The 20,653-nt window shown below is 35.7% G+C and overlaps 3 protein-coding genes across 6 annotated transcripts; all 3 read left to right on the top strand.

The window, feature by feature from the left end:
* Positions 1–287: 287 nt before the first annotated feature.
* Positions 288–2,768, top strand: LOC113290202. Its single transcript, XM_026539782.1, has 2 exons — positions 288–468; positions 563–2,768. Exon 2 carries the CDS (start codon positions 1,862–1,864, stop codon positions 2,324–2,326), a length of 465 nt encoding a protein of 154 aa, XP_026395567.1. The 5' UTR covers positions 288–468; positions 563–1,861; the 3' UTR covers positions 2,327–2,768.
* Positions 2,769–11,010: 8,242 nt separating this feature from the next.
* On the top strand, positions 11,011–15,341 carry LOC113286460 (tRNA(His) guanylyltransferase 1-like). 3 transcript variants are annotated; one of them, XM_026535083.1, is made up of 9 exons: positions 11,011–11,154; positions 12,055–12,124; positions 12,375–12,674; positions 12,951–13,082; positions 13,183–13,227; positions 14,079–14,248; positions 14,384–14,469; positions 14,661–14,765; positions 14,951–15,341. In XM_026535083.1, the coding sequence occupies exons 3-9, from the start codon at positions 12,424–12,426 to the stop codon at positions 14,960–14,962; spliced, it is 801 nt and encodes a 266-aa protein (XP_026390868.1). In that variant the 5' UTR covers positions 11,011–11,154; positions 12,055–12,124; positions 12,375–12,423; the 3' UTR covers positions 14,963–15,341. The 3 variants fall into 3 exon arrangements, with proteins under 3 accessions (XP_026390868.1, XP_026390865.1, XP_026390867.1); XM_026535080.1 differs by lacking the exon at positions 12,055–12,124; XM_026535082.1 differs by lacking the exons at positions 11,011–11,154; positions 12,055–12,124 and having other exon boundaries at positions 12,203–12,674.
* Positions 15,342–16,361: 1,020 nt separating this feature from the next.
* On the top strand, positions 16,362–18,136 carry LOC113286461. Of its 2 annotated transcripts, none has more exons than XM_026535085.1 (3): positions 16,362–16,485; positions 17,175–17,387; positions 17,800–18,136. In XM_026535085.1, exons 2-3 carry the CDS (start codon positions 17,176–17,178, stop codon positions 17,888–17,890), a joined length of 303 nt encoding a protein of 100 aa, XP_026390870.1. In that variant the 5' UTR covers positions 16,362–16,485; position 17,175; the 3' UTR covers positions 17,891–18,136. The 2 variants fall into 2 exon arrangements, with proteins under 2 accessions (XP_026390870.1, XP_026390869.1); XM_026535084.1 differs by having other exon boundaries at positions 16,368–16,485; positions 17,172–17,387.
* The last annotated feature ends 2,517 nt before the right edge of the window (positions 18,137–20,653 follow it).

Consider the following 20,653-nt stretch of genomic DNA (forward strand, 5'->3'; position numbering starts at 1 on the left):
TTTAGATTTCCGTCGGAAGTTAACGGATATCGGATATCCGTTAAAAGTTAACCTAACAGAATCGGCTGAGCCAATATCCGTTTCGTTATCTTCCGTTTACAGTGCTAGCGATTTGGAAATTAAATTGAAGAAGAATCTCAATCTTACGGAAGCGATAATTGAAGAGTATGTAATAAATGGCAACAAGCCGATTTAAGAGCATATTCTTTCTCACTTGTAGGATTAAAACCCATATTAATCTCTTCCATATTATATGGTTTTATGTAATCACAACAAATGTAAATCACATTCCACGTTTGTTTTGTCAATATGTATAATAATGAAATAAGAGGGTGTAAACATATGATTTTCAAGAACACTAGACCTTCCCACAATGAAACCCGTTTCTTTTCGAGTTTTTTCACCTTTTTTTTTCTGGTTTTCTCCCCTACCATGAGCGTCTAATCTGCCGTTCATAGGCTCTGATGGGTGAGAAACATAGGAAATCTTAGTTTTTTTTTGCAATTCTATGGTTAGGAAACGTTAGGGTCGAGGTTAATTTCTATTTTAATTAATTTTTCAGGTAGTGGAAGTCAGTGAAGAAAACTCTGCAACTATGGCTGCTCTGCAACAACAGCTCCCTAGCTTAAGTAAATTTCTACCCATAATCTGTCAGGTAATCATTTGATTTCCCTTCTCGTTCTCTACAATCAATCTCTGCAAAGTTAAAAATAAAACTCTCCTAATTTAATCTTAATTAACTATCCTTATTAGCCATTTGTAAGATTTGCATGCCATTTTCTACACCTGTTAGCTTCTCTATTGATGCCTACATCCTAGCTATGATCCATAGCTATTGTTTAGTGATGAAAACCTCTATCTTTGGTTTAATTTTTATTTCAATTGTCTCTGTTCCCCAAACCCTAATTTAGACCTATTTAAGAACTGTAAACTGATGGTAAACACTACCCCGTTATGCTTTTTTCTCTCTTGCATACAATCTGTATCAAACCCTTTATGCTCATCCCCCTTTCACATCCTTCAGTATTATTATAGCCTTAGGATAAGTCCCTGTATCACCATGTATGCAGTCTGGCATGGTGATGTCTCACAATTAACCAACCAGCTTCAACTCTCCTTGAACTTGAGTAGTGGAAGACAGTTTAGCTTAGATGAAGTTATACCACCAAGATTTCAACACAATGAAGAACTTTGGACAAGATGTCTGCTTGGAAGATTTGTTGAACCTGTTGCAAGAAATAGTTGGCATGTGAGAAATGCTTTGTTATTTCAGTGGAAGATTCAAGGAGGTCTTTCTGTCAAAATGGTGAATGAATGGGTATAACTGGTCAGATTTGAAAGAGATGAAGAAATGCATAGAGTTCTAAATGTAGCAACAAGAATAGTTTATGGTGATCTTTTTCGCATTAGAAAGTGAGAGAGAACTGAAGACTTAGCCACCTGGGATCCTTCTGAAGAAATGTTCTTCATCACTATACATAACCTTACTCCAGCGCAAGTCAATAGTGAAAATCTCAGGAGGTACTTGGCTTGCATGGAAGATATCACTTCCTTCTCTTATCCTGTAAGAAGAGCTAATGAGAGATTCTCCATTACTGTTAAAGCTAGCATTAGAATTAGGCAGAGTCTGACTTTTACTGTGAGGGATGAAAATGAATTGGGAAATACCAATGATCTCACTTTCCAATTTCACAATTTGCCTAACAACTTCTGTGGGTACTGTAACCTCATTGGGCATAAGGTGGGGAACTGTGAGAAGATTTATTTTGATCAACAACAAGCTGAGGAGAAACAAGCAGCTGCTGATGCAATCTTGGCAGCTATGCAGCAAATTCGTGCTCAACATCAGCCATAACCTGAAATGATACAACATGAACAGCAGGAGGACATGCAACAAGACATGCAACTCGAGGAGGATAGTCTTGAAAGTTCTGAATCTGTACAAGCTGCTTCTGAAGTGACATGCACTGATTATCTCAAGCAACTTGAGGAGGAAAATGCTGGCCATGATGACTCTGAGATATTTGCTCAATGTTCTGCTGGCACTTCTCAGAGAAATGAACTCACTGCTGCAGCTGCACCTTACTTTCCTAACAGAAACATGTATCCTGACACATATATGTGGAGAGTAATGCACAAGAGAGATAAAGCTGCAGATTCATCCAATTCGGGAGCTGATTACCTACCTTCAAATGCCACTGCTTATCTCAGAAATTGGAATCTTATGCAGTCTTACTTTCATTGGGACATTACACTACCAGCTGCAAAAAAGGCAAGGATTACTGAGCTTCCTGAAATAACCTCAACTACAATCCATATCCAGTGACTGAAGCTGAGAAGGAAATACATGTCATTGAGGAACAACTAAATGTCTTGGCTTATCCCCATCAGTGGTACAAAGGAGAAGCTTCAAATTCCAACAATGATGCCAGTGACCCTAAGGCAAAGGGTAAAGGAATTGCAAATGACCCCTAACGGCCCTGAACTTAATGAATTGCAGAAACAACTGAGGTGCTCTTTGTGTGGACGACCATCAGGGTCTATGACCCTCTTTCTTGTTTTTTTTTTTTTGCTTGTGTGGTCTGCTTTTTTCTTGTTTGTGTTAGCTTTACTTGCTTCTTTACTGTTGTTACTCTCTTTCCTATATTTCTGTAATTTCTTGTTTAGTTTCTTGTATTTCCTACAATCTTGTATAACCTAAAACCCTGTAATTAGTATCTAGGCTTTCTTTCTTGTACTGCCTCTGTTATAATATATTGCCTTCTCCATTTGTATTCTTGTTGTTTCAATTCTATTCCTTTGTTCCCTGGCTTTATTATTTTACCCGTTTTGTGCATGTGTCTGTTTGAATTATATTGTTTTTCCTTTCCTCTCTGCTTTAGGTCAATATCTGCTCTCCTTTGTCACTCTGTGTTGCTTACTGCTATACTCTTTGTTATTCAAGTCATTCTTTTTACCTTTCTTTTGTCTTGTGCTTCTTGTACTGTGATAGATTCCACTCTATTAAACTTTCTTAGGTTGTTTGGTTCACATCTTTGTATCCATCTTCTGGTTTACCGTCTTTGGACCTCTGCTCTTTCTTTTTCTGTTGGGATATTCCCCTTTTCTCCCACTTGGGTTTTTTTCTCCCTTTCTGTGTTCTTCTTACCATGAAATTGCTTTCATGGAATGTACAGGCATTTGGAACCCAATTACCAAAGACCATTTTAATTACATGTGCCAATACTACAACCCTGACATAGTTTTCCTTGCTGAGACAAAAGCTCCATTGTCTCAGATGGAATTTTTCTTTAAAAACTCAAATTTCCATGACTGGTTCATAGTCCCCTCAGTGGGGATTGTTAAAGGATTAGTTATTGCCCGGCACATCAACATTCACATGAAACTCCTTTCTTCCAGATTTAATGTTTTCCATTTTGAATAAAAAATAAATGACATTGAAATTCTGATTACATGTGTATATGGAGCCATTGAAGTCGACAACAAAATTGAACAATGGACCCACATCTCGGACATAGCTCAACAAGTCGACAAACCGTGGATTCTGATTGGAGACTTAAATGTCATCCTAGACCCGGAAGAAAAGCAAGGTGGGAATAAAGCGAGCTCCAGCAGCAAATCTTTCATTGTTCAGACAATCAACTCATTGGGACTATTAGATGCGGGTTACAATGAACCTCCTTTCACTTGGTCTAACAACATAAAAGGAGATGCGAACATATGTGAAAGAATTGATCGAGCGCTTAACTCTTATCTCTGGTCCCAGTCCTTCCCGGATTCCAAGGTAACTCACTTACCTAGAGTGGGGTCAGATCATACCCCGATCCTACTAGATTCTAATCCCGAAAAAATCAAAGCTATTAAACCTTTTAGATGTATTAGATCTTGGTTATCTCACCCAACTCTATTTTCATTTGTAAAATCTGCTTGGGACCTACATTCCAACAGCTCGACAGACTTGAACCTACCTCTAAAGCTTCAACACTTGTCCTCTGACTTAGCCCATTGGAATTCAGAAATATTCGGGAACATTCACAAAAACATTAAAAACCTGAACAACAAAATAGATAATATCCAAAGACGTGGAAACATTTCAAAGGATATAGAAACTATGAAAGACCTTCAATCAGAATTAGGGAAGTGGTACGTAATAAAAAATAATTTTAACCATCAGCTTTCCAGAGATAAATTCTTCAAAGAATATGATCAGAATACGGAGTACTTTCATGCCTCCGCTTCCAATTGAAAAGAATCAATTCCAACAACACAGTCCATGATTTTTTAAATTCGGCGTTCTCAAACAGGATCTAAATTATTCTTTCATCACCCTTATACCAAAAATCTCTACCCACAAACTCCAAGCAACTTTAGTCCCATCAGCTTAAGCAATACGATTTACAAATTAATCTCTAAAATTTTGGCGAACCGACTAAAGCCTATCCTCAATAAATTAATCTGTCCTAATCAATCTGCCTTTCTTCCAGGACGTCAAATTACTGATAACATTATAATCGCTCATGAACTCATTCATTCCATGAAAACCTCTAAGGAAAAAAAAAGGGTTTTATGGCTCTTAAATTAGACCTCTCTAAGGATTTTGATAGGGTGAAGTGGGGCTTCATCTCAAAGGCGCTTCTTGGTTTTGGCTTTAGTGAGAAGTGGGTTCATTTCATTTTCCAATGCATTTCTACAACTTCCTTCTCGATTCTTCTAAATGGCTCTCCTGGGACAAAATTCCATACTTCGTGAGGTTTAAGACAGGGTGACCCCCTGTCTCCTTACCTTTTTCTCATATGCATGGAAATCTTATTTAGACTCCTGGACAAAGCTATTGTTGATAGGAAAATCTCTGAGCTCAAAATAAATAAACATTCCCCAAACATCTCCCACCTATTCTTTGCCGACGATTGCTTTCTATTCACAAAAGCCAATTTAGTGGAGGCCAAAAATCTGCTAGATATTCTTTCACTATTCAGAGAGATCACTGGGCAAATGGTTAATCTCCAAAAATCCAGTGTGTACTTCAGCCCTCAGATACGTCCCAAACACGGGAAAATCATAGCTAAGATTCTAAAAGTCCCCTTAATAACGAAAAATGATGGATACCTGGGAACCCCACTTTTCTTTGACAAGAATAGAAAAGAAAATTTTGAGCCACTTCTTCAGAAATATTACTCCACTCTGCAAGGCTGGAAATCGAAACTTCTCTCTCAGGCAGGTAGAACAGTTTTAATTAAATCTATTCTGCAAGCCTTTCCAACGTATCAAATGCAAGTAATCGCTCTTCCAAAAGAGACCCTTGATCAAATGGATCGAATTCAGAGAAACTTCTGGTGGAAGAAAGAAGGGCAAAATAAACAAGGGGGTTTTATCAGAGCCTGGGTTAGTATATATAAACCTATATCTCAAGGAGGTCTAGGAATAAAAAACCCTCATAGCTTCAACATAGCCCTTCTCACAAATCTTGCCAGCCGTCTTATCTCAGATCATGATCAACTATGGGTTAAACTCCTTCGAGCTATATACTTTCCAAACTCACATCCTTTAGAAGCTACTAGATCCTCCAATTTACCATGGATATGGACAAGTATACAAAAAGGCTTAGATCTTATTAGAGGAAACTTTGTCTGGCAAGTTAAGGACGGTAAATCAGCAAGAATTTGGGAAGACAGATGGATACCTAACTCAGAAATTATCACTCAGCCTACAGATATTCAAGAACAAGCCCCAGAAATGGTGCAAGAGTTAATAACGGTAGAAAATAATTGGTATCAGGATAAACTGAACAAATTCTTCACGCCAGAAGACAAAAGAAAAATACTAACAATTAGTCCAAGAATTCAGGAACAAGACAAAATGAGATGGAAACATCATCACACTGGAATTTTCTCTGCAAAAAACATCTGCAACTTCCTAATTGATCATGTTCAAGATAACAATACTCTAGTGGATTTCCCTTGAGAAAAATATGGAAAATTCAGGCGATTCCAAGAATAAAATTATTCATATGGAAATTAATTCAGAAAGCTCTTCCAACCTCGGCAAGATTTGGAGCCCACAACAGAGAGATCAATCTTGTCTGCCAACTGTGTGATGCAAAAATTCATGAAACGGACAATCACCTATTCAGATCCTTCCCATTTGCCAGAGCTATTTGGTTTGGGTTTTCTCTTGACATGATTAATTCAACAGGAACCACCAACACTATGGATAACTGGGTTAAAGGGTGGATATCGACAAACAATACAATTAACCTAGTAGAAAAAATAGCCACCATTCTTTGGTTCATTTGAAAATACAGATGCGCGGTGGTTTTTGAAAAGATATCACCTAACCCAATTGATCTGATCAACTAGATAAACAGATTCCTACAGTCTATTCCATCAAAAACAATTCAACAAGAAATTAATCTCAACAAAGCGAAGCCGGTCAACTACAAGTGGTCTGACTTAAATATGGATTGGATAATATTCATAGATGCCTCCTTTAAAAAAGAAGACCCGTGTATGGGCTCCGCCTTTATCCTTTATTCCGTAGACCACGAATCCTTTATGCACGTTTCGACGGGTTCGGAAAAAGCATCCTCAACTATACATGCGGAATCAATAGCACTTTTAAAGGCGGTCAATTGGCTGAAAGAAAACTTATTGTCAAGCGTCTCAATAGTCTCGGATTGCAAAATTCTAGTTGATAACATTAATACGATGAGCGATAGCATATCTTGGTCAGCCGAAAACACTATACAGGAAATCAAGGTAATTCTGCAAGAACTTCCTCAAGCACAGGTAAAATTTATACAAAGGAAATACAACTCAGCAGCAGACTACCATGGGGTTAGTCCTCGAGTGATTTCAGGAGAGTTGAGTGTATTTTAAATCTCAGGGATTTTGAGAGAGTTTGAGAGAGTGTAGGGAGTTTGAGAGAGTTTTGTGTTTTTGAGTTCAGGGAGTTTGGGGGAGTGTAGGGAGTTTGAGAGAGTTTATTAGAGGGAGTGTGGGGGAGTTTGAGAGAGTTCACTCCTAACTCATTCTCTTTTAAGAAACAATAAACCCTTATTTGCAAATAACATTGATCTTTAACCAAAAGAAAAAAATAAATGAAAATGATCATATCTCTGTATCAATAGTATGTTATTTTGTGCAACGAGATAATTTTTTTCCCCTTCAATTTAACGGTCTCCATGCAATTCTAACTCCCTTTGTTAGTTTGGTTTGGATGGCTCTGTTAACATACAAAAAATAAATAAAGGATAAAGCATGAATTAGAACTCTGCACAAAATAGAAGAAAAAAATATCAAATTTAGTTTTCAGTAAGTAACACACACATACCTCAAAGTAATTGTTCTACATCTCGTCGGATCCAGTAATCATCTTGTTAGCATCATCCCAACCGAATCCAGAAGTACAAGATTTAAATAAATCCTGGTATTGACCAAATCTAGTCTTCAGCCACATGCTTGGTTAAATTTTGGAAGTATCTACTCTTCCACTATTCTCTTAGTAAAACATCCACTAGTGTCTTTCTTCTTCTCAAGTGTAGCTTCTACCAACCGTTCCAATAATTTCTCAGTCTCTCGAGTTGGCCATTGTTTGTAATTCGTAGTCACTTCCGTTTCCGGTTCCGTATTCTTATTCTTCCTAAATTCTTTTTCTTCTTGTTGTTTTCAGCAGGTTGGCTGGATTTTTCCATTCTATGGTGTGACATGTTAGCTACATTAGTACTTAGACTAATACTAGAACTTAACAAAGCAAGGATAGTAATAACACCAAACAGTCTAATGTAAACATGATAAAAAATTGTGATACTAGATTACACAGTACTAACACGCAGAGCTACTTAGCCAAATTTTTAATCAAAGAAAATCCCTTAGCAACTCCTTGCAACAAAAGCACCGTATGAATTGGCTAAAACACGCCAATACGGAATGAAGTACGCCACTGTATTGAATTTTAGCATATAGAATAGGAGAGAAGTATGTGTCTAAATAAGATGGATTAAAAAGTGATAGTGATTCTCAATGACACCCATGCAAAGTAGCAAGCCAATTAATGCATGATGATATAACAAATTATGAAGATAGCTGTAAAGGAATTCTGTTTCACCGAAACACAGTTTCAGATTGTCCAATCTTTGCAGTACTAATACTTACCTGATCATCTTAAAAATTTTATGGTAAACTTACAACTCAATATTTCACAACACACTCAAAAATCATAGCATTCCAACGGTTCATTCAAAAGATACATTACTCATAACCCGACTACTTTCAATACGTGCATACAGAATTCAGTTCCGGATTTCTCACACTTTGGTGTACCTAAAATGATCAGAAATTCATGAAATTTCTACAGTAGGAAACCTTCATATATACAAACATCATACTAAAATTTCAGCTTTGTCCGATAAGCGGAGAATGAGGTAAATAGGAATCAGTCCCCTATTCGGGATTTAAACTCAGCAGACCATAGTCATATGTTGTGCAAGCTTTTCAGTAGCAAACGTGACCTGATCCGCGTGAAAATTATACTGTACTTCTATAACAAGGTAAACTACGACATACTCAAATTTTATCATATTCCAACGGTTGAATTTAAATATATCATTATAACAAAAGCACCATATGAATTGGCTAAAACACGCCAATACGGAATGAAGTACGCCACTGTATTGAACTTTGGCATATAGAATAGAAGAGAAGTATGTGTCTAAATAATATGGCTTAACAAGTGATAGTGATTCTCAATGACACCCATGCAAAGTAGCAAGCCAATTAATTCATGATGACATAACAAATTATGAAGATAGCTGTAAAGGAATTCTGTTTCACCGAAACACAGTTTCAGATTGTCCAATCTTTGCAGTACTAATACTTACCTGATCCTCTTTAAATTTTTATGGTACACTTAAAACTCAATATTCCACAACACACTCAAAAATCATATCATTCCAACGGTTCATTCAAAAAATACATTACTCCGAACCCGACTACTTTCAATACGTGCATACAGAATTCAGTTCCGGATTTCTCACACTTTGGTGTACTTAAAGTGATCAGAACTTCATGAAATTTCTACAGTAGGAAACCTTCATCTATACAAACATCATACTAAAATTTCATCTTTGTCCGATAAGCGGAGAATGAGGTAAATGGGAATCAGTTCCCTATTCGGGATTTAAACTCAGCAGACCATAGTCATATGTTGTGCAAGCTTTGCAGTAGCAAACGTGACCTGATCCGCGTGAAAATTTTAATGTACTTTTATAACAAGGTACAATACGACGTACTCAAATTTCATCATATTCCAACGGTTTAATTTAAAGATATCATTATAACAAAAGCACCGTATGAATTGGCTAAAACACGCCAATACGGAATGAAGTACGCCACTGTATTGAACTTTGACATATAGAATAGAAGAGAAGTATGTGTCTAAATAAGATGACTTAACAAGTGATAATGATTCTCAATGACACCCATGCAAAGTAGCAAGCCAATTAATGCATGATGACATAACAAATTATGAAGATAGCTGTAAAGAAATTCTGTTTCACCGAAACATAGTTTCAGATTGTCCAATCTTTGCAGTATTAATACTTACCTGATCCTCTTTAAATTTTTGTGGTACACTTACAACTCAATATTCCACAACACACTCAAAAATCATAGAATTCCAACGGTTCATTAAAAAGATACATTACTCAGAACCCGACTAATTTCAATATGTGCATACAGAATTCAGTTCCGGATTTCTCACACTTTGGTATACCTAAGTGATCAGAACTTCATGAAATTTCTACAGTAGGTAACCTTCATATATACAAACATCATACTAAAATTTCAGCTTTGTCCGATAAGCGGAGAATGGGATAAATAGGAATCAGTCCCCTATTCGGGATTTAAACTCAGCAGACCATAGTCATATATTGTGCAAGCTTTGCAGTAGCAAACGTGACCTGATCCGCGTGAAAATTTTACTGTACTTCTATAACAAGGTAAACTACGACATACTCAAATTTCATCATATTCCAACGGTTGAATTTAAAGATATCATTATAATCAAATCATGCAATTTCTTACCAAGATCTTTTGAACCACAAATTAGGGTTTTGACAGAGAGAGAGTACCCACAAAAAAAACTATACACACAATCAAAATAAACAATCATGGAGATCAAAGATATGAAAAACAATCAAAATAGTACACAAATCAAACTATTATAAACAACCATGGAGATCAAAGAAGAAGAAAAACATACCTGGAAAAAAACGTTTCCTCTTCTTTCTCATATGGTTTTCTACGCACCAAACTCCTTCCCAAATCTCTACTCTTTTGAGAGATTCGTTGTGAGATCAAAATACACTAAAAACTCCTTCGAACTCCCCAAAGCAACCAACTCCCTAGTATTGTAGGGTTTTATGACTAACAGGGAGTTCAAGAGCTTTTTTTAAACTCCCCAGCGACTAACATGTGTTTTCTAGAGAGTTTAGGAGACTCCTCTAAACTCCCCCACGACTAACGGAGATTTGGAGAGACTCCCTCAAACTCCCTCAGGACTAACAGGAGAGAACCTAAATACATTAAAATCTCTCGAACTCTCCCACGACTAACCCCCTGTACATGGCTAAAAAAGCAAGGATAAAGAATCTTCAGCACATGTCATCCAAATTACAACAAAAGGTTACAAAGTTTAGCATTCTCTCTGATGTTTTTGATACTCTAATTTTTTTGATAACAATGAAACTAGAAATCTCGTATATTATATTTGCTAGTTTATAAAATAACCTTTTCCATAAAAAGAAAAAGAAAAGGTGGGATACCTCTTTTTGAAAAAAAAAAAACGTGAACACAGTGTAATAAGTATTGAAAGCCGCAGAACTTTGTAGGTCAGTTGACTGTAAGTTTGACTGTTAATTATTATGATTCTCGAAACGGCCGTTTGACACGTGATAACTTATATGAAAAACATCCCCAACTCTTCCTCCTCCCAAAAACCAAATTACGCCGGTGAAGTCCGCCGAGAAAGTCCGGCGGACCTAAAACCCTAACCACAACCAAATATCTCAGTCAGACTCATTCTAAAGTTTGTTTGTTTAATCCGAGGTTCAATTTTGGTTCTTCTGGATCGAATCTCACTCAGTGATATAATTTTCAGGTAAGGATTTCTTTTATTATCACGGTGGTTTCCACTATTTCCCAAGATTGTATAATTTTTTTCTTACTGGTGGTGAATTCTCAACTAGCGACTAGTTGGATGGATGTATCAAATTTACATTTTTCTTCCGAAGTTTAGAATGTCTATAGGAATTTTGTGCGATTTGCTGATTAATGTATTCTGCATCTTAGTTGTCTTTGGGAATGTGAAGAGTACATTAAGCACCTCCGGAAAGGTGTTAGTGTATTTCCTTGCCCGTTCTCTCATGGAAACAATGTGGGTATTGATTATAGCAAAAAAAAGATTATGGGAATGACCCGATTGGGCAACTTGGTGTGTTTGATTTACTACAAGTCTTATTAGTTAATCCTTTGATTCAATATGCAAAGTCGAATAGATTATTGCTAAATTTTGGGTTCACTAAGTGTGATATACATAATCGAATGTGTTGTATGCTACTAAAGAAACTAGACACTCAGTTTGCACTTTATGTTACTAGGATATATTCTCGGATTCGGCAATTCTTAATAAAATCCGGAAGCCAAGGCTTTCTTGTTTCAGTAATGTTAGCGTGCTTGTTTTCGACACATCTTGTTGGTGTTTACCCTTTTGTGTGCAGCATGTGTCAGCAACTACTAGTATACGCTGAACATCACACATGAAATTCTCAGATTTTCCTTTCTCTCTTTTGCTGGGTTTATGTTCCTCCTGCAACTGTTAAAATCCCAGATTCTATACTGATAAATCTTGTTGTTATTGCTCAAATTTCAAAATGTAACTGTATGTATCCCAATACTGTTTCTGAATGTTTCATAGAAAAAGTTAAGGTTAGGTGTTGATTTGGTGGTTTTTTGTTTTGTCTTAATCTCTAACAATATGCTATTTTTTAAATTTGTTGAGGTGGCAATATCACATTCACAGTTTCAAATTTCAGAAAGGGGGCCTTTGATCTTGTTTGGGGTTTGATCAGGTTGACAATTTTGAATCTTTTAAAATATGAACGTACACTTAGACTACTTGGTCACACATATCTTGTATTTTATCTTTCACAAATGTTTGGATCAATTTACATTTTAAGTGATCCCAGTGCTTTCAAATTTGATACGAGTATGTTAATGGATAGAAAAGATTCTGCCTGTTATAAACTTCAACCTAATTATCTTATTCGAATTATTTGATGGAAATTATCTAATTTATCATTCTTTTTATGGGTTTCAAAGGGAGACAAGAAGGCCGAAGTCTAACATTTGGTGACATTGTTGTATAAAAATGGCAAACAGCAAGTACTTCTTGCTACCTGCAGGAGTCCCTCTCGCATTAGCCCCCTTCTTAGTACTCTTTGAGCTAATCTCTTATTGTTTTCGAGCATTAAGCTTGGGAATCCGATTATTTGCTAATATGATGGCCGGTCATAGCCTTGTTAAGATCTCAAGTGAGTATGTGAAGTCATTTGAGGTGGAGGACAAATTAATGCCATCTACATGGATTGTTCTACGAATAGACGGCCGTCATTTCCACCAGTAAGTTCACTTCACCTATATATGTGTGTGTGTGTGTTGTGTTTTGAATTATACATTTTCCGGAAGGAAGAAAAAGAAATTCCAATAAGAAGAGCTCTCTGAAAGAAGTTATGATTTGTATAATCTCATATTTACGCCTCTAATTGACAAAAATATATATATTTTAAAAGAACTCAACACACATCAAAATGTAATCTTCAACACTTCATGGTCTCCACGATGTAGTTGAAAGGAACCAATATTCCAAGGTCTTGAATTTTATGGTTGTTGTTTTAGATTCTCTGACAAGCATGAATTTAAGAAACCAAACGATGAGCGAGCTTTGAAACTGATGAATGCTTGTGCAGAGGCAATGTTTGAAGAGTTTCCAGATTTAGTCTTCTCATATGGAGTTAGTGATGAGTACAGGTAATTTTATGAATTGACTTTATGATTACTCCATTATTTGTGTCGATGTTTTTTCTTGTGATATTAGTTTCTTATATGCTTGTTATTATTTGGTTTTCAGTTTCGTTTTCAAAAAAACAACAGAATTGTACAATAGGCGATCCAGGTTTGTTACCAATCCTTTCTACTGTTTCACTGTTTGCCCATTAAAAGTTTAGAGCTGAATGTTGTGCATAAATGTTATAGAGGTTCTGCAACCTGTTAGATTAATTGAAGCATTTTAATAGGAAGGATGAACAAATATTTTGCGGTCGTAATGACTCGGATAATCTTCAAATGTTTGTATATCGCAGAATCATGCTTGTGTGATAAGGCCAATTTGTCTGACCTAGAAAACATCATCCATCTTGTGGTAGGATTGTGGTAAAGCAGATTCCTTCTTTGCTTCTTATCTTGATTTTAGTGTTTCCTTGAGAATATATGTTTTACAACGATACGGACACGGTATCGGTATCTTGTATCCAATATGCTACTTCGATACGACAACTTAAAAAAGTAAAATACGTGGATACGGCACACACTATAAATATCAGCTTAACATAGATATATAAGTAGTGAATTTCCAAGATATATGCATATAATATGTATGATTAACCTCACTGGAGAGAAAGAGTCTGGATAAGAAGGAAGAAAGTCTAAAGCAAGATCAGTGGACAGATTTGGAATTAATATTTTGTCACTATAGTTAAAACTTCTCACAGAATCTAGTATAATATCTAAATTTTCTAATATTAAGGTATCGAGATTTATCTTGAAAGTTGTTGATATCTAATGTTTAGTCAAAATTTTGTAACTGAGTTGTATCTAGAAGTATTGGAGTATTAGTATGCGTACCAGTGTAAATACGTATAGATACGGCTGCTTTTTGTTCTTAGGCGTATCGTTGTAACACACTTTTTTCATGTATGGTGTTGATTTTTTCCTTAATTCAGTTTTTCGTGTTCCTGATTTATGCAGCAAAATAGTTTCCATGACTGTTTCTTTTTTCACATCTGTCTATGTCATGAAATGGAAAGATTTTTTTCCGGACAAAGATTTGAAGTCCATACCTTCTTTTGATGCTCGTACTGTTTGCTACCCCTCCACTAAGATTGTTCGAGATTATTTGGCATGGAGACAAGTAGATTGTGAGTAGTTAATGGAACCATCTTCGTTAGAGAGTGACTGTTGTATGTGGCAGATGAATTTTGATCTTCATCTTTTAGGTAAAGGTGTTTTTATCCCAACGGACTATAAACTCGCCACTGCATTTTCTTTTGTAGGTCATATTAATAATCAGTACAACACTTGTTTTTGGAAGCTGATTGAATCCGGAATGACCAAAAGTGAAGCTCAAAATAGATTAAAGGTAACAAAAATAAAAATTATGTGATAAATACGTATACTTTGACAGTTTTTTTTTCTTTCTTTAATAATAAATGGATTTCTTTTTAGGGAAAAAAATCTTTTAGTTTGTTTGCCGTTTATCAACTGTTTTTCTCATAGCTTAAGATTTCAAAAGGTTTATTTGACGTGATTTAGTGAATGCTGTTTTGTTAGGGTACTCAAACCCAGCACAAAAATGAAATTCTTTTCCAACTTGAGGTAAACCACTCCGATCTACCCGCCATATTTCGTAAAGGATCCTGCGTGTTCAGGGGCAAGGTAAATTCTTGTTTCGTGTCATCACTTCAGAACCGTATCTTGCACTTTCTTTACGGATGCCTGATGATGTGTTACAATCACATAAGTTCTTATTTCACATCATCACTACCATATCTTACCCTTTTTTACACATGGGCGATGATGTGTTACAATCTTATAAATGTTTAGTCGCTTTTTATACTCAGGTCACAGAGTGAAGTACAGTGAAAATGGACAACCTGTCAAAAGATCAAGAAATAAGGTGATTACTGATCGTTGTGATATTATCGGAGACGAATTTTGGAAAGAGCATGCGAGCATCCTCGAGGACGAGTAGAAATCATCACATAGTACATCGAGCACAAGTTCCGTTTCAGAATCATCTTGCTCTATATTATAGGATTCATTGATTATTTTGGTATTAATTATAGAGATTTTTACATTCTAGATTGTCTTAAAAGGGAATGCTTAACATGTCATTGTAAATGACCATGTGAATTCAAAGCTATGGGGTGAGTTGATCCACCGGTTATTTCAATAAAAAATAAACAGTAATTAAATATGAAGGTGGAGAGCAGGCAGAAGCGGTTGCAATTTTCCTATTTACCACGTACCGCACAATTTCTAAAGTAATTCTAGTTTTTATTTCTATTTTTTCCTATTTACAAAGTCGAATTGAATTTGACAATAACTACTTCCTCCGTTACTTTTTAATAGGCCAGTTTTTACAAATAAATATTTTAAAAAATAGGTCAGTTTCCTAATTGGGAAAGTCAAATGTTACTTTAATTTTTTGGGACCACTTTTCTTTTAATTTCTTTTGATGACAAGTGTTATGTGGACCATTTCACTTATTTCTTTAGCTGACAAGTGTCATGGGGACCATTTCACTTCACTTCTTTTATTGACAAGTGTCTAGAGATCCACTTTCAATAATTAGTTCTCTTAATTTTCTTAATTTTCTCAAAAAAAGAAACTGGCCTATTAAAAAATAACGGAGGGAGTATTAAATTCTTATTTTGTCTTGGACATTTTACTTGATGTTATATGGTTTACCAGGTGCATAATTGCATCCTAATTTGCAGCCGTATATTGTACTATCAAACTAGCGGACATTTGTGGTAAAACTTCACTTCTACCAGGTGCTTTTTGTATAGTAAATTTATCCCAAAGCATACCTCGGCTTTGCAGATCAAGCAAAGCAGTTGGCTATTTGAGCTGCACTTAACTTGGTTTTATTGGAATAATGACTGCGGCCACTGGGAACCTAGGACTATATGCAAGATGCTGAAAACATCAGATTTGCATAACTGGATTTATACTTGATTTTTTGTATCCGACCACATCAAAATGTTATTGAAATGTCATCAAAACCCATCATCACCCATTTTGCTATCTTCATCCCATTTTCATTCCACAAAAACCCCATCATTTTATCTTTGTTTTTGGTATCAGGGAAGGAACTGCAGAGCTTGAAAAATGTTCAGGCCCGGATGCTTTGGTACACCACTGATTCTGAACATTTTTGGTCAACATAGTTGACCTTGAATTTGACTGTTGAACATTATGATTCTTGCAGCGGCCCGTTAGTCACGTGATAACTTGCTTTTCTTGACCTAAAAATCTAAAACCCTGAAGTTTCAAAATCTCAGACTCATACGATTCCAAAATCCCTTTGTTTGATCTGAGGTTCAGTTTTGGTTCTTCTCGATAGAATCTCACTCACTGATCTAATTTTCAGGTAACCCAGGATTATCTCTAGTAGGATGAATGTCTCACATTTACAATTTTCTTCTGATGTTTCAAAATTTCTATAGGCATTTTGTGCGATTTTCTGATTAATGTATTCTGCGATCTACTACAAGTCCTTTATTAATTAATCCTAGATTCCGTATACAGTGTCATATATCTTTGGTAATTGGTTAAAATCGCATAGGTTTCCATCGCTATTGATGCTATATAATTTTGGATTCACCAAATGTGCTGTACATAATCAAATATGTATGTTATATGTTATATGCTACTAAAGAAACTAGACACTCAGTTTGCACTTTATTTTACCAGGATATACTCCAATTGGACAATTCTTACTAAAATCACGAAGCTAAGGCTTTCCTATTTCAGTAGTGTTAGTGTGCTTGTTTTCGACCCATCTTGTTGGTTTTTACACTTTTGCTTGTAGCATGTGTCAGCAGCTACTAGTATGCACTGAACATTACACATGAAACTCTTAGTTTTTCCTTAATCTCTTTTGCTGGGTTTATGTTCCTCCTGTAACTGTGGAAATCCGAGATTGGATACTGATTAATCTTGTTGTTATTGCTCGACATTTCAAAATGTAACTGTATGAATCCCAATACTGTTTCTGGATGTTCCATAAAAAAAGTTAAGGTCAGCTGTTGATTTGGTGGTTTTTTGTTTTGGTAGTAGAATGAGTAACTTCAGGTTATTGTTAGCGGAGGCAGCCTTAAAAGGGGTTACAGAAGCTCGAGATAGGATATTTGGGCATGTGCTAAACCCAACAGGACAACCTTCTGGTATCAAAATTCTTAGGAAAAAGCTTATTGGTGAGAAGGTGGCTGCATGGTACCCGTATGATATCAAGAGGGATGATCCTCTTGTCATGGCTCGTGAAGAAAAAGCGTAATCATCATAACCATCTCTTTATCTAATTAGTGTTTATCGATGGTTGAATATTGTTGCTGCTAAACTTGTGTTGCGTCCGAAGATTCTTCAGTATTTGTGAATTCGATTTCCGAGTCTGTTAATATTTGGTTATCTGTTGAGGGATATGTAACTTTGTGTAATAAGTTACAAGTTATTGTAATGTAGCTTAATAGGAATCAATCTGATAAAAGTGGGTAGAGCTGATAATAACCACCTGTCGAGATTCTAGAAATCATCTAATTTTCATTGAGATTGTTGGTTCCAGAATTACATATCATACAGACAGTTTATTGCTTGTTCTGTTTCTTTCTTGAAAATCATTAATGTATTGTACTTTTTATTTTTTGTTCAAAGGTGTCTGACAGGCTTTTAATGTAACTTTATGTAGGCGATTATCGAAGCTTGAAATGCAGAAGCGACGTGGAAAAGCTGCACCTAAGAAAGGTCAAGGAAGACGTGCTCTAAAACGTAACAAGTAGAGGTGATTTCATGAGTGTTCTTTTTAGTGCCATTTGAGCAGGTTTTAAGTACCCTAAAATTGTTGAAACAAGTCTTAAATCCATACATCTAATTAGTCGTCACAATAACATCATTAGTTTATCTATAGCAGATGTATGCAGATAGTTTGTGAAACTCTCCACTTCATGATAAATGTAACTTGTTAGCTGTTACAACTTGGTTTATTTTTGCCACTGATTTGAGAAATAAAACTTGGTAAATTGAGATTTCTGCTTGTGAACACGTTGGTTCTGAAACATCTTATTAGACTTGTATCATAACACCATTCTTCATAAACATGTGTTCTCTTACTGAGAAAGAGTACCATGAATTCTAGAAACTTTGGAAAGCTGAGTTTTAGCTTTTCTCTATTGAAAGAGTAGAAAATTTATATATTAGGATTTCAAAACTCTAAAAATTCTAGATGTCACATGACAACCTCGTCTACACATGAGCCACAAACATTGCAGTCCATCCACCCCTTGCACAATTAAGAGGAAAAATATTTTTAGGAACCAACGAGACACCCTGTGACCTCTTACATGTGAACTATCTACAAGAGCTGAGCTATCTGCTGAGTACGGTCAGTTGAACTGTCAACAAGAGCTTCTCTTAGTTCCTTGAACTACCTTTGTGATTCGCTCTGTAACTATCAGCAGAATTTTTCTTGTCATGGATGAGAATTTCATGAATTGAGCTCATATCAAATCGAGCTTTCTTCTTTGTCCACTGAAACAATCTTTATAGAGGGACCACATACCTCAATTGGATGTTAGAGGCAAGCCTGCAGGCCTGGTTAGTGATCTGCCGTACATATCAAGCAACCAAAATTTTGGGCTTCAAGCCGAAGTAGGTAAACCCGAACCAAGATTTGCGAAAGTTGGGGGTGAAATGGCATGGATCTTATCTTAGTGAAGAATCTGCTTCCATGCTGAAGCCTGGTGGATCTTTTGCTTTTGAGGTAAACATATTTTCTTCAATTATATATACAATTGATCTGTTTCCCCTAGTTTACATGTTGAATGCTATGGTGAGGTACACCCTTCCCCTAATTCTTACTTGTGAACATCTTGTCTATCAATATACACTAGATTAAGATCGCTAATCTGTATGTTAAGTATGGGGATATCGCGTCTTAACATCCAATTGCAATATATAGCTACGACATCCACTAAGACTCTCTTTCAATTTCAAATGCACTTCGTATTTTTGGTATACTCTATGACTATTACTGTTCAAAGTCCGTTAGGCATTGTACATTCCAGGAGGAATATGCCAATACCGCTTAATGAGAAAATGAAAGATAAATGTCAGTGTCCATTGAGTCTCCGTTTAAACTGCCAAAATTACCATGTAGAGATTATGTTTAATCATCAGATATGTTAGGAGGGTTTTCTTTAATTAAGAGCTAGGCCACCAAAGTAGGTGTCTACGAGCTTATGAAAACTACTGTATGATTTATTTTCTGACGGACACAGTAGAATAAACGAAGAACTCAGCCAGTGAAATCTGAGGGTTAAAGAACATCTTCCAGTGGTTAGCATTTTCAGTTTATTATTCTCTATTACATATCTAATATCAGGTTATCTTTGCAGTCATGAATGCACTGCTTAAGACCAATTAAATGCATTCTTGAATTTTATCGGGTTAGTTTCCTAGCAATAACAGTAGACATTATGTGTGTTCATTAAATTTGTTTTATTCATTTCTAACTTTGCTGACAAATGGTGCAAAATACAATCCAAATTTCTTGTACATTCATGATGAACCATCCAAAAAGCATGTTTCAAGATGTAAGATTAGTAGCTGATTTTGCTGGTATTGAACGTCTTATCACAATCTGCCAGTAAGAATAACTCTTTGTCAGTGTTATCTGTTGCCAAGTTAAAACATCATTTACTATCACATTATGTGTATCAGGATAGAATCACAGAACTTTAGATTTTTTCTATTTTTCTCATTTCTAATGGAAAGGAGGCACTTACTGTGGGATATTGTGATGTGCATGCCGTGTTCATCTTAAAATATGGTTTTTAGGGAAACTGTCTCAAGCATTTGAACATTTTGTATTTTCATTTGGAGCAATCTATTATCAACTCCCTCTGTGCCACTATTAAGTGACCTATTTACTTTTAGATTTTGTCCCACTATTAAGTGACCTATATCACTAAACAATGAAATATTTCTAAAATTATCCTTTTAATTGATTAAAAGAAATATAAGAAATATGCATAATTTGATAGACATGTTTATATTCATTATGTAGGTGTTTTAAAATGCTTTTTAATTTGCGAACATCCGTGGTGTAGTTTGAGAGATAAATCATTTCAAAATTTCACTAGTTATTATCCATAAAGGTATAATTATAAAAAATGCTTAAATATACTCTTTTCCCTTGCTTGCCTTAAAAATTATGCAAACTTGAACTAGGTCACTTAATAATGGGACGGAGGGAGTATTATAAAATGTCATCCGATTTTCCGTACAGTTTGTTGAAGTTTTAACACTTGATAGAGTCCTAACATTTGAAAAAGTTTTGTGCACTTTATTGTATGATCTTGCTTGATTATCATCGCACTACTTATGATTGCTTAAATTTTCTGATGATGGCAGGTCCAATTGGGCATTCTTCAGTATGTGCAGTCTATGTTGTGTGGTAGACAATGTACTGCACGACATAGTGTACAATTGTGGCAAATTGTTTGCCAGGTAGTAGATACTTTAGTTACTGATACAATCTCTAC

Source organism: Papaver somniferum, chromosome 6 (assembly GCF_003573695.1).
Source record: "Papaver somniferum cultivar HN1 chromosome 6, ASM357369v1, whole genome shotgun sequence".
Lineage (NCBI taxonomy): Eukaryota > Viridiplantae > Streptophyta > Magnoliopsida > Ranunculales > Papaveraceae > Papaver > Papaver somniferum.